Source organism: Phymastichus coffea, unplaced genomic scaffold, assembly GCF_024137745.1.
Source record: "Phymastichus coffea isolate CEN01 unplaced genomic scaffold, Cenicafe_Pcof_1.1 PCOF00209, whole genome shotgun sequence".
Taxonomy (NCBI): Eukaryota; Metazoa; Arthropoda; class Insecta; order Hymenoptera; family Eulophidae; genus Phymastichus; species Phymastichus coffea.
Genome location: NW_026707020.1, coordinates 32,814 through 47,647, shown reverse-complemented (window position 1 = coordinate 47,647; position 14,834 = coordinate 32,814). Strand labels below are relative to the sequence as shown.

Genomic DNA, 14,834 nt, shown 5'->3' with positions numbered 1-14,834 from the left:
GGATCGTCTTCAACTGCGCATAGCGTTCAAGTACAGGGATTCGCCGGCTCGTTTTCTTTTACCCTCGCGACTCGATGGTTGGGCCCCACGAAGGAAGTCAGCTCGCTGAAACGTTTCACGGGCAGCTCCGCCCAGCGGCGAATACAACTTGTTCCTCGAGCGAAACGAGGAAAAACGCGCATGGTCACATAAGCGCTTCAGACCCCGTCGGGTGATTGGCAAACGGTCTTTGCAAGCAAGACTTGGCGTCAGGTTCGAATATTGGAGGCGCGTATCGATTTCCTCGCTCGGCGCACAATTCACCGGGCGGACAATCCACGTTCGCGGGAAGACAGGGCCGAGAGAGATTTTTTCACGCGACGCGATGAATACCAGTGCGAATCGGCGGTGTTTTCATGAAAAGACGGCACGTATTAAATTGAGCGACGAGGAGCTCCCACGCTCCTCGTCATTGAAGCGAGTTTCGTCAATGGGCGAGAGCCGGCATCCAACCGGTTTTCATCTCGCTTGAGTTTTTCACCGCTTGGAATAAAGCTGTCAGTTGGGTCCGTCGCTGTGCGGAAAAGAAAGCTCCGCGTGCCCGCAAACACTGTATAGCGCTATCGAACCCGAAGGACGCCGAGCTCGAGCGCTCTTTCGCGCTTATCGCGCCCAAGAATCGCCGACGATACTCGAGTTAACTGCCAGCCCTCGCGAGAGCTCCTCTCTCTGTCTCTCTCTCTCTCTCTCTCTCTCTCTCTCTCTCTCCTCTGCGTCAAACTCTCCTGCAGCTCCATTCCCGCGGCCACTCTTTTTTACGATCGATCGCTGAAATTCTTTTCTCTTTGTTTTGGCCAACTGATTTTGTCGAACAGAGTTGTCGAGAGCCAGGTGGAAGCAAGAGATTTGTTTTGGTCGTTTGCTCAGCTGTCAACTGGACGTCGTGGCAAAGCGCGGTGCCGCGTGCTTCGATCGATATCCCGCAAGTTTTTAACTGCGAGCCCCGCGTCGAAATATTCATCGCGCAATTTCGGAGTCTCGCAGCCGTGGCCGCGGAAGGCAATTGTGAGGAAACTATAAGCTCGCGCCCGGGGAGATCCAATTTCGAGAAGGAGCGCGCGACTACGCGAGCAGCATCGAGTTAATTAAAACCGCCGAATAGCTCTCGGCTCGCATGTGCGCGCGCGCGCGCGAGCGAAGGTCGCGGACGCGCGGCGACCGCGAAAACCGCGAGCGCGAGATCTTTTTTTTTACCTCCCGTCTCGCTTGGAATCAGTACACGCGCGTAAGTGACGTAATTGCGCGCAACGAGCGAGCAATCAGACGCGGAATAGCTTTGTGACCGTGCCTTGCAAGCGCGATCCGTAATGTACCAGTACAATAACGCGACCCGAAAACCACACGCGTGAGTCAGTGCGAGTGAGTCACGCGTTAGAGCTACACTTGCCGATACTTTTCTCAAGCGTCGTCCGGCGAAAAGCACTTATCGAGTCGACCGTCGGAAGTCTCTAATATTGCTTACACAGCTCGCCGCTTCCGCCCGTCGACCAGTCGCGCGCGGGATGGATTTTTCTGATTTGTCTATCGCGCCGCGCCATCTGATCCGCGGCACCTCCGATCTTCTGGAGAAAGCTCTTAGCTAGAGCAGCTTGGGACTGGCGGCCGTGGCAAATCGGAGCCTACGGACGATCGCTGAAAATCCCGATTCGGGTGGACGAGTACGCCTCCCCGTAGTTGGTCACTTGTCATCGACGATGAATGGCAGTGTCGAAATTTTGGACGATTATAAGAGTCGCGGGAAACCTTGCGGCACGGCGTCGCGGGCGAAGGATGCAATTGATCTTGCATGGACGGGTCTCGCTCGCCCAGCGGCCGCGAACGATTTCGAAAGAAAGCACGGCTCGTCGGCCCCGATTTCCTTAAAAGCCGGCGGATCAAGTGCCGACAGTCGACCGCGCGGGAACCCATCAATCATCGGCGAGCGCATTAAAGAGCACTCGCTGAGAGAAAAGCCAAGCGCGGACGGAATCTCTCTCTCTCTCTCTCGTTCTCGTCCCCTCTCGGGCGCAGCCGAAATGTTGATCGACCGAGAAATTGATCGATGGGCGTAGCCGCTGCTGTGCGCCGCGGGCGCGGAAGAGGAAGTTGTGCATCGTGCAAGCTGCGACGGCCAGCCTTGTCGAAAGCTCTCGTCTGAATTACGCCGCCCGTGTCCGACTCGTTCGGAGAAAGCCGAGTCGCGAGAGGCTCGGCGCATCGTTCGCGCGCAACGCGACTGGCGATTCGCCGTCGATTGTCGAAGGGCTCTCGACGAGAGGCGCGCGCGTCGCGGCGAGAACACGAGGAGGAGGATACTTCCAGCGGCTCGCGTCGATAAATATATTCTAATATCGAGCGCTAAATGCGAGCACCTCCCTCTCTCGCTCTCCCTCGTGTACCGTGCGCCAGCTGCTTTTCAATGGGCGTGCCATTCTCGCTGATCAAAGACCGTTCCGGCCGGGCGAAACTGGCCGGACTCTCGCCCTTTCGACGTTTCATCGTACTTTTGCGCGACGCTAGATGGATAATTGAAAACTATCAAAGCTGGGCCGTTTCCTCCCGCTTGCCATGCTATGCCAATTCTGTCGCGTCTGAAAAGTCAATTAGCAACTCCATCCGCGGGAAGTCGAGGTGGTCGCCAGTCCGTTCCGACTGGAGCCTGTTGGCGAGCACGCCACGCGATCCTGTTTATAATTTAACGAGCGTCCTTCTCCCTCCTCCCTCCCCCCTCCGGGGCTTTTCTCGATTGTTTCTTCGACTTGATCCACGAATCCGCAACGAGCCTTGCGTCGTCGAGTCCGTTGCTGGCGATCGATAAACGTGCCGCGCGGGCGCCGATTTTACGCAGCAATAACCACAACAACAGCCGTCAACTTGCAAGCTTAACGCGCTCGAACAAAATACACCAATGGAATGACGCGACTCCGGTCTCGGGATGAAGTTAACGTATGTCGTTGCATCTGGATACAGCAGCGCTGTCGCTCTCCCCGAGGCGCATCGGCGGCAAGTTAAAGGGGAAAACCCTCAGCGAGCCTAAAACATGCAGGCGCGCGCATGGGTGTGCAGGCAAAGAGTGCCAGCGCACGGTGGCAGTGGCGGCGCGCGCATCTCGTGCGCAAATCCAGATAGAACTGGAAACGGCAGGCGAGATCCGGCGAGTCGCGAGTCGCGAGTCGTCGTACCCCTCGGTCGCGCGAGGGGTGGGTACGCGGTTCGGCAAACGGGGAGGGTAGGGATAAAGCCCCGCAGTGCGGCGCGGTCGATACAACCCCCACCGACGACCACGCTGCCGCCGCCGCCGGCTTCCCAAGAGCCGCCGCCGCCGCCGCCGCCAAAGACGCGCGCAGTCCCCTCGTTTCGGAGCTTTTCTTCGGCGATTCGCCTGCACCCGAGTCTGGCCGTCCGAGACCCGACGTTCGCCTGCCGGAAGCGCGCCTCGAGCTCTCGCCGAGGCAGCGGAGCTTCCGCGAGCTTCCCGTCGTAATTAGACGCGAGCGAGCGAGCGCGCGGCGAAGCCGAGATGGCAGCGACTGGCAAATAACGGGATTATTGCACGCGGGAGCTTTCGCCGTGCGAAGCTCGTTTGCTCGAGGCGGCTCCGCGTCCCTCTCCTCGCACGCCGCGGCTTCTTCCTCATTGAGGAGAACAACGAAGAAGAAGGCGTCGACGCTCGATCAGCTGCTCGCTTTCTCCTCGAGCCACCCTCGTGACCTACTTCCCAACGCCGGCGTCGTTAGCGCGCGAATTTTCGTCGCTGCCCCGTGCGATTCGCCGCATCGACGCCTTGCCCGCCGACACTGCTGCATGCACAGTCGCGATCATGCTTCCTCGATCTCGGCGTTAATGATCGTCGCGTGACTTGTCGTTCCTTCGTCAAGTCCGCGCTTCCTATTAAAAACGAGACAACAGCGCACGCTCGGAATATTTCCAATGTGCGGCGTAGGCGTGAGACTCGCTAAACTCGTAGTCTCTTCCACTTTTGCGGGGCTTTTGACAAAGCTGCTCGCTCACACGGTGGGATCTCCCGAACGCTTCTGCGGGAGTGACGTGCACCCGCGCGCCCTCGCTGTAACCCGTCGTACCGGTGCGCTATCTGCCTCGGCGAAATTTCTCTCCCGAGAACGTCGACAGTTCGGGAAACGTGTTTTTCGAGCGGGAGAGGCGACAATCGAATGACGTTGTAGAGGGCACGAAGTTTGGCCGGGGCTGCGAAGGGAAAATCGATGCTGCGAGAGCGACCGGCATCTCGTATTCCCAAGTTCACCGAGCGAACGCTTCTTTCGCGCGGACTCGATTCAATTGGCAAGAACTGCGTGCAAGCACAGCGGACGGAGTGATGTACGAAAGGCTCGGCGTCCCGCGTGCACCCGACAGCCGGAGCGATAAATAATCCGCGTCCTCGCTAGGTAAAGCCTAAATCAAGCTGGATTTAAGAAGAAAGGGCGCAGTGAATTCATCGCCCACGCTGACGACAGTGTTGCCTTAGTGGCCTTGAGCATTTTTCTTCTTTTTCGACGCCGATCACTCCTGCTCGCCTGCCTCCGGGCCTTTAATCACGGAAGCTGCGATCAAAAATGCAGTTCTATCCTTGCGATCGACATTTAATAAAGCTCCGCCGCGAGTCCTCTCGGGTCAGCCATTGCTTGGCGAGAAGTGCGCGATTGCAAGCTGAAGGCTGGACCGACGTCGCGCTCTCGCTCGTCTTAATCGAGTGTCATTAGAGCGCGCGCGAGATCGTTCTCGATGAGTCGACCGAGAGCCGCCAGCTCGCGCCAGTCAGCTTCGCTTTCGGCCGAACGTAGTTCTGGCATGGGACGAATCGAGGCGCACTTGCTCGTTGCAGGGAGCCGCAGTAGCTGCGCGGCAGCTGCCAACGATGAGGCCGTGAGCGGTTACTTTCGTTATCCCGGCGGCGCGCGCGAAACGCGTTATTGCGCGACTCGCTGCTGGTGTGGTATGCGAGGCACAAAAGCAGTCGATTAATTAATCCGGACGTCGGCAGATGGGTAAACGGAGGCGAGATCCAGAGCGAGCGAGGGAGAGCGTTGATGGAATCTCCGCTCGTCGCGCGTCAAGATTCCTAGCGGCGAGGCAGTGCGCGACGCGCCTCTCGCTCCGGACGCGTGGCGATGCGCGCGAGCGGCCAGCGCCCAAACGCCGCTGACTCGTCGCGCCCCCCCGATGCTCTTGCGCGACGGAGACCCCGAGGGCCGATTGACGACACGCGGAAGAGCGGACAGACGCGGTCTCGGACGCTCCTTCTTTCCGCCTGCGCTTTTGCGTTTGCTCGCTCTTTGTCTTTCGAGTCGCGTGGCTTCTCGGTACTGCGCCGTCGGGGCGCGCGAAAGAAACAGCCGAGAGACGGGAAACTCGCGGCGAAATCGCGTATGAGAGTGTCGCGCGTGGCCGGAGAAGGATCTTCCGGAAGGAGCTGGCCGATATAGTGCCGGCGCACCGGTTCGCGCAATCGATCGCCGATGTAACCCGAGTACGTGCGTTCACGGGCACACTGCCGTGAGCTTTTTTCTCTTCTTACTCGCGCGCGACTGCTGCTTTTTCTTTTTTACGGACTGGCACGCGACGCCGATGAGTTCGCTCGTGTTTTCTCGCGCGGAGGGCTTTCCTTCGCCAGCGATTGCGTAACGTTTGCGATCTGCCCATACTCGTAGAACTTGCCGTAGAATTTTTCTTAATTATTCCAACGAAAGTTGAACTACAGAGGAACGGGCAGACTCGAGTGCGGAACCTCGTAAAACAAAGGTGCGGCGGTCGGGCGAATCCGAGTGAGCCGATACGACCTGATGTAATAGCGAATTCGGTTGGAACATCAACTTGAAAACTCAATATGTAGCCGGACTGAATTTCCGTATATAGTGGTTTTCTTTCCTTTTTTTTCCGTTACGTTGACTCGATCTGGCTTAAAACTACGTGGATTGAAATTTGGCAAACTATCAGCGGGCGCGGCAACGTTTCCGATGGTAGCGAACATTATGAGAACCAAAATAAAAAATGTCGGTGCTAAAATTAGTCATATTTGATATTGTTAATTGGCAGCGCAACGTTCATTTTTCGCTGTCATCGTGAATCCGACGAAGCATTTGCTGATCGCCAACTTGCGATTCTCGCGATTGCCATTACGGCTCTCGTAAAGAACGGCGAGCGTCCATCAAAGAGTCCTCGGCGCACTCGGATAAAGCATTATCAAAGAGCTTCTCGAAGCTTTGGCAAGCTTCTGTCGCTGAAAATGACGTTAGTGAGGCGCACGCGTGCCAACGCGGTCTTCTGCGCGTCGGGGATGCAGCGGCGAAGAGTTTATTTCGAGACGCCTTCTGGCCGCGCAGCGTCACGCGAATCTCGCGGCTGTTTTCGCGTGACACAAGAGAGAGAGAGAGGAAGAGAGAGGAGCTTGCACAGCCAAGTGCATCATTATTTTTGCAACTTCGCCCGTCGCCGAAACTAGACACTCGACCGCTCGCGCGCGCTTTCCAGGAGCCGCTCGTGAATACATCTAAGCGTCCGGAACTGTGTCGCCAACTTTTCATAAGTGTCGGGCGTATCCTCGAGTCATGTCAACTGTCCGATCGGTGTCCCGCGCGCGCGAGAACGATATTGCCGGTCGATGTGTGTCGATCGACGCGGAGATATACTGGCTCTCACCGCGAGCGCCACTAATAGCACCGGATCCTTATCAGATTCCTCTCTCCGATATTCGTTGACTTTGCATTGTCATGCTCAAATGTAAACCAAGAGCGAGCACGATAGGCTGGAGTGGGTTTGATGAGTAGAAGCTAAATATTTTCTCACGAATTCATGGGCTGGAGTAGTGCATTCCGCGTGAAATCGACGCGTGCTCCTTTGAACATTATTGAAACGCCAGCGCCTTTCAAGCGTTATTTCGTTGGCCGGAAATTTCACTCTCGAACATTCGCGGCTCGTTAAAGAATTCAGCTCTCTCACAAAAAATAGAAAAAAAAATTGGCTCACCAGCGAGCTACACAAAGGGTCCTCTCTCTCTCTCGCAACGAGTGTCGCGTTGTAATTAACTTGGGCTCCGTAGGAAATGGCTTTTGCTGGGGCATATCTTTGCTCTCTCCGTCTGTCGCTCTGGTCGAGACAGATTGTGCTCTCCAAGTAGTCAAGGTCGCTGTTTGGCGCAACCGCGCGCGCACGGCTAACCAATTAGTTTCCGGCATGGGCTTTGTCATTATAGATTGTCCGCTGATCTCCGGCGGACAGAAGTGGAGCGAAACCACTTTCCGAAGCTTCGGGCCGCCGCTCGGCAACTCGTCGCACTGTCGTCGCGCGCGGAACGGGAGTCCGTGGCCCGGGCTATTTTTGATAGGGGACGAGAAGAGGGCGCGCACTCGCGAATCCGACGGCCGTGAGAAAGCTCTCGTTCGCGATTTCACTGACGAGTCGTCGCTCGCTCGAGCACCGCGGAACGCGACCAATATTCAAGGCGTGTGGGCCGTCGCTGAAAAATGAGAGTCACGCTCGCGTCGTTAAAAGTTGCACGGTCCGGCAGGAAGGAAGTCGCGTCGCGCTTCTGCCGTCGCTGCCTTTCGGAGAGGACGACGTCTGGCGACTCGGCGATCAGAAGAGCGTGCGAGCGTCGCCGTAGCAAATTTGCGCGCGGCTGCGGTGCACGTACACTCGAGCGCGCGCAAAGGTCAATGTCTGCCCAGCGGCGCCGTACATCGCCAAGTCCGAATCATCGCCTAACTCGCGTCTCTCGCGGTCCGCGAACGGAGCAACAGACGCAGGAAGAGAAATTCGCAGTCGTGACCAAAGTCGTTGCAAGCGCGGGTCGCGCGCGAGCTCGCAACTCGAACCTGGCCGAACCGAGTTTCGCCACGACGGTACCGTCCAACGAGGCACGGCTCCCGTCCGGTTGGACGCGAGCTTCGCTCGGGTCGCATTCTCGGAGCTTGCATCGCGCCCGCCGAAGGGCGCCGATCAACCGGCCCCGATTCCTCGGCGCTGGGGCGTGGATGTCCCCGCGGACGCTCGTCCCTGTTTTCCGCCCCCGTCAGCATCGAGAGCTCGCTGCGTGGCTCGCAGCCCAGTGGCACCGATCTCGCGCGCTCTCTCAGCGGTGCTCGACGTCCGCAAGGCCAGCTGCAGCCGCCCGCGCCGGCGGGACTTGGTTGCCGGTAGCGGTCGCGCGTCGGCCGGGCGCTGCTCCCCAGAGCCCAGCGGGCTCGAGTTCTGGCGGTCCGAGCGGTCGGCGCGCGTCCGCGGCGAGCAGCGGAAAGTTTGCACGCACACACGGGCAGAGGGGGCGAGCGAGGCGAGCGAGCGCGCTCGGAGCTTGCGCACGTGCGCGGCCCACTTGGCACACGGCCGAGCGAGGCGACGTCGGCTAGCAGAAGGCCGCGCTTGCGCCCGAGGCTCGCCGTCGCGTCGGCGTAGGGGAGTGCTCTCGTGGCCCGAGCGTTACTCTGGCCGGGAGTGGGGGCCGCGCTTCGGCGTCGCGTCCGTGCGTGTGTGAGTGCGCGAGCGGGTCGATGATGCCGGCGCTGCCGCCGTCCGACTCAGCAGCAGCAGCAGCAGCAGACTCGGGAGTGCGAGCGCGCAGTTGTCAGTCTCTGGCCCAACGCTCGTTCGCCGCCGCCACCGTCGTCGTCGTCGCCGCCGCCGCCGCCGCCGCCGCCGCCGCCGCCGCCGCCGCTGCCGCACAGCCAGAGAGACAGTTCGTTTGATACGCATCCCCACGGACAGACCGAGGCGAGCACGACATCCCGGGAGCGAGAGAGGTGTGCGCACTCGCTCGCGTCGTTCGGCTCCGAGTGACAGTGCGTTCGATCCGCAGAGGCGCTGGCCTGAGCGCGAGCGCAGCAGCAGTCTCGCGGTACTCCGCTCGGCGTCGGCCTCTTCGAATTTGCCCCCGCACGCACGTCGGCATCAACGGCGACTTGACGCAGCGCTGCCGCCATGGCTGACGACGACAAGGTTTGTGCGAACGCGCCTTCCACCTCCTCCTCCTCCTCTCCGCGCGCCCGCGCAGGCGTGTGTGTTAGCGCGCTCGCGTGCGTGCGTGCGTGCGTGCGTGCGTGCGTGCGCGCGCGCGCGCGCGCGTGGGTGTGTCGGTGTGTGTGCGCGCGAGCGCCATCGAGGACCCGGTCCCAGTGGGCCAGCCCGCGCGCGCCTGTGCGCGCCAGCCACGGGAAAGGAAGGAGCGCGCCGTCCCAGGCGAGGAGCGACTCGGTGCCCGAGCGGCGGCGCCCTCTTGCGCCCCGCGACCACCATTTTCCGCCACCCCCTCGGGCAAGCTGGCTTCCGAATTTTGCGCGCTCGCCGTGTGCGCGGCTACGCTTGCGGGCTTCCCGACTGGTTTTTCCGGCTGGCGGGCAGGAGCGCCGATCGCCGCTCGCCCGCGAGGTGTCGGCGAACGGGAGCGTCTTCTCCGGCGGCGGCGAAGACGGCGAGGGGGAGAGATGCATGCCTCGTCCCGCAATCGATCGATCACGTGACGGCGGAGCGGGGGTTGCGCGTGCCACGGCAACGATTGATTGTAGATTCATACAGACTCTCTCTCTCGCTCTCTCTTTCGCTATCGCCGTCTGGTCTTACGTAAGAGAAGGCAAAACTGCCCCGTCGCTCGTGTGTGCATGCGAGTGCTGAATGAAAGACTCGCGCCAGCTGCCCGCGCGTCCTTGCCATCCCTAAAGTGCCGCATTTCACAGTGAGACGGGTCTTCGCGCACCGAGGGAAGATTTCGCTCAGCACGACTCTGCGATCAGTCGGCGGGGACCACGGAGGACACGGCTCCTCGAACGGACTAGCGCAAACCCAGAGACACGCAGTGTGTCGCACGGATTTCACTTGTGTTGTTGCCCGGCGACACTCGACTGAGCGAATTTAACCGCAAACAGGGAACTCTCGTGGATCTCCAGTCATGGTAATGTCTCGCAAGCAGAGAGCAAGCAAAGCGAATCGTAGCGCTGCACCGCCACCGTAGCTGCAGTTTCATACCTGTACTTTAGACACAGCAGTTGTTGCGTAACCGTAGCCAGAGAAAGCCAGTGTTTTTCTCTTCGTTTCCCTTCTGCTCTCGACGCCGATCGCCGTCGTCTGCTAGAACCCGTTCGCCGCGAAGACGCATGCGCCGGCTGAGAGGGACAGAGAGAGAGAGAGAGAGAGAGAGAGAGAGAGAGAGAGAGAGAGAGAGCGAGAGAGAGAGAGAGCGAGAGACAGAAAGAGAGAGAGAGAGAGCAAAGCAAAAGAAATTAGAGCTCGCGTCAGCTGCAAGTACGTGATATTCCACGTATGGGTTCTGCTAGTGCGCGCTCGAGACACCATCTTTTTCGGCGGCAGGGGAAGGGGGCCGCGAGCACGTCACGCTCGTTGTCCGCGTAGCGGTGATCTGGATTTATCTGGTTTCCCGTGGGACACGGGCGTGTAGTTTTCAAGGGCTGTATTGGCTTCCTCTTCTGCTTTTTCTTCGTTTGCTCTTTGTTTCGTTCGACGAAAGCTTCTTTGTTGCGCGGCTACGCTTTGCAGAGGGGCCAAGCTTCGCAGATGCGTAAAAGTGGACTCGTCTAAGGATTGTTACATCAGCCGTGCCCCCAGCATGCCGTAGCGGTAGGCGCAAAGCGCACGGTAGAGCGAGCGACGGCGCTCGCCGAGAGCTTGCGTAAGGACGAGGGGCAACCTTGACACTCAGGATGCCCGGCGACTGCTGTCCTTTTCGCCGCGCTACGCCACGTCAACCGTTGGCCGTGTCGCGCCTGCTCTTGCACGGGAGAGGGGATTCTCCGCAGTGATGCACACGCGTGTACGTTCTCGGTTCACCGGTCCAAGGACGCGGCGTCGATTGAAAAGGTCGATTCTTTTGACGCGATCCCTCTCGGCAGGCGAAAGCCAGCGCAGAAGTGATCGCAGGCGCCCTCGCGCGCCCCTCCCGAGCCAGATTTTACCTCGCAGCTGTGCTTGCGAGGAAAAATAACGGAGGCAAGCGCGGACGCGAGCGCACAAAAATAGTCGCGTAATCGACGGATGCGTGGACGCGCGCGCCAAGCGCACCCCTCGCTCGGCTCCGGCCGCCTAACGAAGGCAGGTTAATTAGTCGCGCGCTCGTTACGAAATGCTCGGCGCCGCCGCTGCGACAAAAACGAGTCGCGGAGGAGGCTCGCAATGTCAAAGTCATCCGGCCTGGCCGCCGAGTCGTTCGCCCGCCACTCGCGAGAAGAAGCAGCATCGCGATGGCATTTCTCGGCCGGGCGAAAATAAAGGAGGCCGCGGCTGAAACAACGGACAGGGAAAAAGGCGGTCGGGGCGAGAGAGAGAGAAAGAGAGAGAGAGAGCGAGCGAGCGAGCGAGCGAGCGAGACTTGGTAACAGGCAGTGCTAAGGGCTGGCGAACTAGATGGCGCCCAAGGCGGGGGCTCGCACTCGCGGCGCGGAGTCGAGAGCAGCGGCGGCGGTTCTGGGGCGCTTATCGATCGCAACCTATTTATAATTCATCTGGCATTTCGATTCGTCCGATAACGCGCCGCCGCCTGCACGTCCACGTAGCTCTCGGCGCGTCGACGGAGAGCCCGACCGCGGGCCCCGCAGCCCAGGCGGCTCGTCCGCCTCGGCGTCCGCGCGCCCCAGCGGGACAGCGCCCGCGCGCGGCCGATCGATCCGCTGGCGCGGCCCAGCGCCCGAAAGTCGACTCTCGCGCGGCGGAGAGCACGTGGTGGCGAGACGAAGAAAGCGACGTTCGCGTCGCTCGCGAGCGCGCAGAGTGCAGCCGATCGATGCGCGCGGCCCAGTCACGCGACGCAGCCTCGGCCATGCGATCCCCGTGGAAATGGGCGCGCTGATGCTCTCGTCTTTGTCCGCGCGGGGGAATGCTCGGTCTGGCGGCGCCAACCCCGTCGACGAGAATACGCGAGTCGCAGGCCGCCTCGCGCCTCGTTTCCGCGCCCGGAATCGATTTCGCTCGAGAGAGCTCGCGCCGCGGCGGATCGTCGCGAGCTCGACTACACAGCGGACTGTGGCCGCACCGAACTACGCCCGAGGAGGAGTTCCAGGGTGCGCGCACGCACGGCAAATCCGCTCTCTTTCTCTTGGTTTAATTGCCACCTTCAAAGACTTCGGTGCTTAGGGGGCAGCGATGGGTCTTCGGTTGCACCAACGCCGCCCCCCCCCCCTCCCCCGTCCCACCCAGCCTCTTTATCCCCTTCCGCGCGGTCGCTGAACCCGCTTTCCCTCCGCGTCGCGCGCACCGTCGCGATCGACGACTCGCCGCTCGCGTTGTCCGACGCGCGAATCTCTCGCTGGGTTTTCGCGCAGGAGCAGGTGGCGCGGCTAGGAGCGCGCGCGACTGCCGCGGGCGCGACCGATGAGAGATGGATCGGCGCGAAACCGGCGCGGTCCGGCTCGTCCACGACTGCCTCGCGTTCGCGGCCTTCGCTCGAGCACGCGCCAGGCCATTAGCGCGCGCGAAGACCGACTGCCAATTGGTGGCTTTCCTGCTCGGTGCGCGCCAGAACTGTCGCGGGCTTTGTCTCGCGCTGCCCGTCAGCTCCGCCTCGTCGAGCCCCGGCTTTTCCGTGATTCGCCGCTCGACGCCGCAGATCGTCGGCGATCCCTCAAGGACGCGTCTTCCCGTTTGGCGGCGCGCATCGGACACGTGTCGCCGAGTGACGTCAACGCCTCTGCCATTTTGCCTCGCTCGCGCTCTCCGCGAGATCCGAGTTGGCCAATCGCGTCCAATGTCCGTGCCGTCTCATTGCGAGTTTCCCTCGGCGGTCAATTTCGCGCACTACCGCAGTAACACGCAAGTTTGTCTTTCTTCTCCTCCGAGTGATCTGAAAATTGGCAATTCTCGAGCCTCGGCGTCGTCGTGTTTTGCGCGTTTACGTGTTCATTGGAATTAACGCTGTCTTTGCCAAGGCGACAGTGCTCGAGCCTGCCCCACGATCGATGCTCTCTGATAAATCTGAATCCAGCGATACGCACGCGAGCGCGTAGCGTCGCTCTTCTGCTCATTGCCGAATCGGCGCCGCCAATTTTCCGCACGACTCCGCTGTCTACCTATCGCGGAACACGCGCTGTCTCCCGTGCATCCGTCGAATCAATAATCCAGCTGAAAGAGGGAAAAGAAAAGCAAACGAGTTGGCGCGCTCTGTAGTTTTCAGGACCGCAGCCGCAGCGGGATCGAATAGGTCCACTTTGCGCTCGCGACGCGCGAGAGTGAGAGAACGAGAGTCGCCACCCCAGAGCCCAAGGAAGGGAGAGGTGGTCCGCCGTGATTTATACGTCCAAATATCGAGCGCTACACGTGCGTCATCGACCCCCTGTGCTCGGTCGAGCGGGCTCTCTTTGTTCGCGCGACGAGCAGCGACGCGGCGATCGGGCAACTCTCGCGGCTGCTGTAACCAAAGCGCGAATCAAAGCGCGAAAGTGCAGAGACGATGCCTGCCCGGCGTGATCTTCGCTCGCGCGCCCGGTCGACCTCTCCCCCTTGACCCGATTCCCGCATCTCCGAGCCTCTTCTCTCTGTTGGCGGCCGCTGAACGAACGAGCAAAGTCGACGAACGCGCCGCGTGCGACAGGCTCGCCCGGCTCTGGGCACTCGCTTCTTTCGCCATCGGCTGCTTATTCAATTTGCGGTTACGGACGCGCGCCCCGTCGCCGGAACGTCGCTTCGACTGATCGATCCGTTACGCGACGTTCGATTCGCCAGCGGGGCGCGTCTTTGGGCTTCGCCAATTCACGGCTGTACTTCGCTGCGCTCGCGATAATAAGCCATGACGTTGTTTTATCGATTTCGCTCTATAAAAAGTAATCGCCGTAAATAGCGCGCGGCTATAACGGACGCCGCCCCGTGCGCATTACCGATTGCCATATATCTCGCACGACATTACGCCAAGAAAGGCATTTCGCGCTTCGAGTGCTCGCGGCAAATACTCGTGGCTGCTACCGATGACTTTAAAGCTGCTTTCTCTCTCTCCCTCTCTCTCGCTCTCTCCTTTCCGAGAGCTGTAAAACTCTCCGATGGTAAGCCTGTACTCGCGCTTTTCACCTGATAACCCATCCTCCTCACCGCGAAAAGTTTATCCCCGCGTATATTTGGCGGCCAAAGTGGCTAGCTGCTAATTGCCGCACGTATGACATTCGTCAAAACAGCGATAAACTGGTCCGCTGACAAAGTCGACTCGGAAAGTGTACGCGCGCGCGGACACGCTCGTCTCGGCAGTTCGGCGCCGTGAAATTTTCATGGGGAGCAATTGGGGCAGGCGAGTTGAATAGTGTTCTCTATGATACGCGACAGCGAGTCGCCACTGAAGAGAGAGGGAGAGAGCCCCTTTTTCCCTCCTCTCTGCCGCCCCCGTCGACGGCGACGACGACGACGACGACGACGACGACGACGATGACGGTGACTGCCTGGTTGCGCTAACCGCTACTGTATTGATCGTCGCACGCGCTTTCTGCGCTCGCGCATCCCTCTCTGTGCAGGCGAAACTCGAGCCGCCGCGGCTGCTCTCCTCCCGAGATCAATGCTCATTCATGGCTTTCGCCGACCGGCTGCGCGTGCGATTTGTATCTTTCGTCGCCTCGTGTCGTTCGCGAAAGTAGGGTGGCCGTTGGCGCCCCCCCCCCTGTAATTATCGAACAAGCTCGCGCGAGCAGCAGAGTCAAGCGTTACATCGACTCGGGTAGGGGGTTGGGTTTATAAATAGGCGCGTTTCGTTGTGGCTCGCGAGCGTCCGTCGCACGTGACCCATCGGCGTTCGCCCGCACTGCCAACTTGCAGAGCCTCGCCGTTAACGAACGGACGGCGGTCACACACCCGGGCGGAATTGCATTCGCGCAGAGTGGAAG

The 14,834-nt window shown here is 60.2% G+C and overlaps 1 protein-coding gene across 4 annotated transcripts in view; it reads left to right on the top strand.

Annotated features, from left to right (window-relative positions):
* LOC131674043 (sodium/potassium-transporting ATPase subunit alpha) overlaps positions 1 to 14,834 on the top strand; it is a 44,389-nt gene that overhangs the window by 6,883 nt on the left and 22,672 nt on the right. The window contains exons 1-2 of one of the 4 annotated variants that reach the window (XM_058952495.1): positions 8,420 to 8,970; positions 9,705 to 9,919. The exons of 2 other annotated variants lie outside the window; for them this stretch is intronic. In XM_058952495.1, the coding sequence (XP_058808478.1) occupies positions 9,917 to 9,919 (3 nt within the window). In that variant the 5' untranslated portion in view covers positions 8,420 to 8,970; positions 9,705 to 9,916. Of the gene's footprint in view, positions 1 to 8,419; positions 8,971 to 9,704; positions 9,920 to 14,834 lie in introns of those variants that run through there. One more of the 4 variants, XM_058952494.1, reaches the window with a different exon arrangement.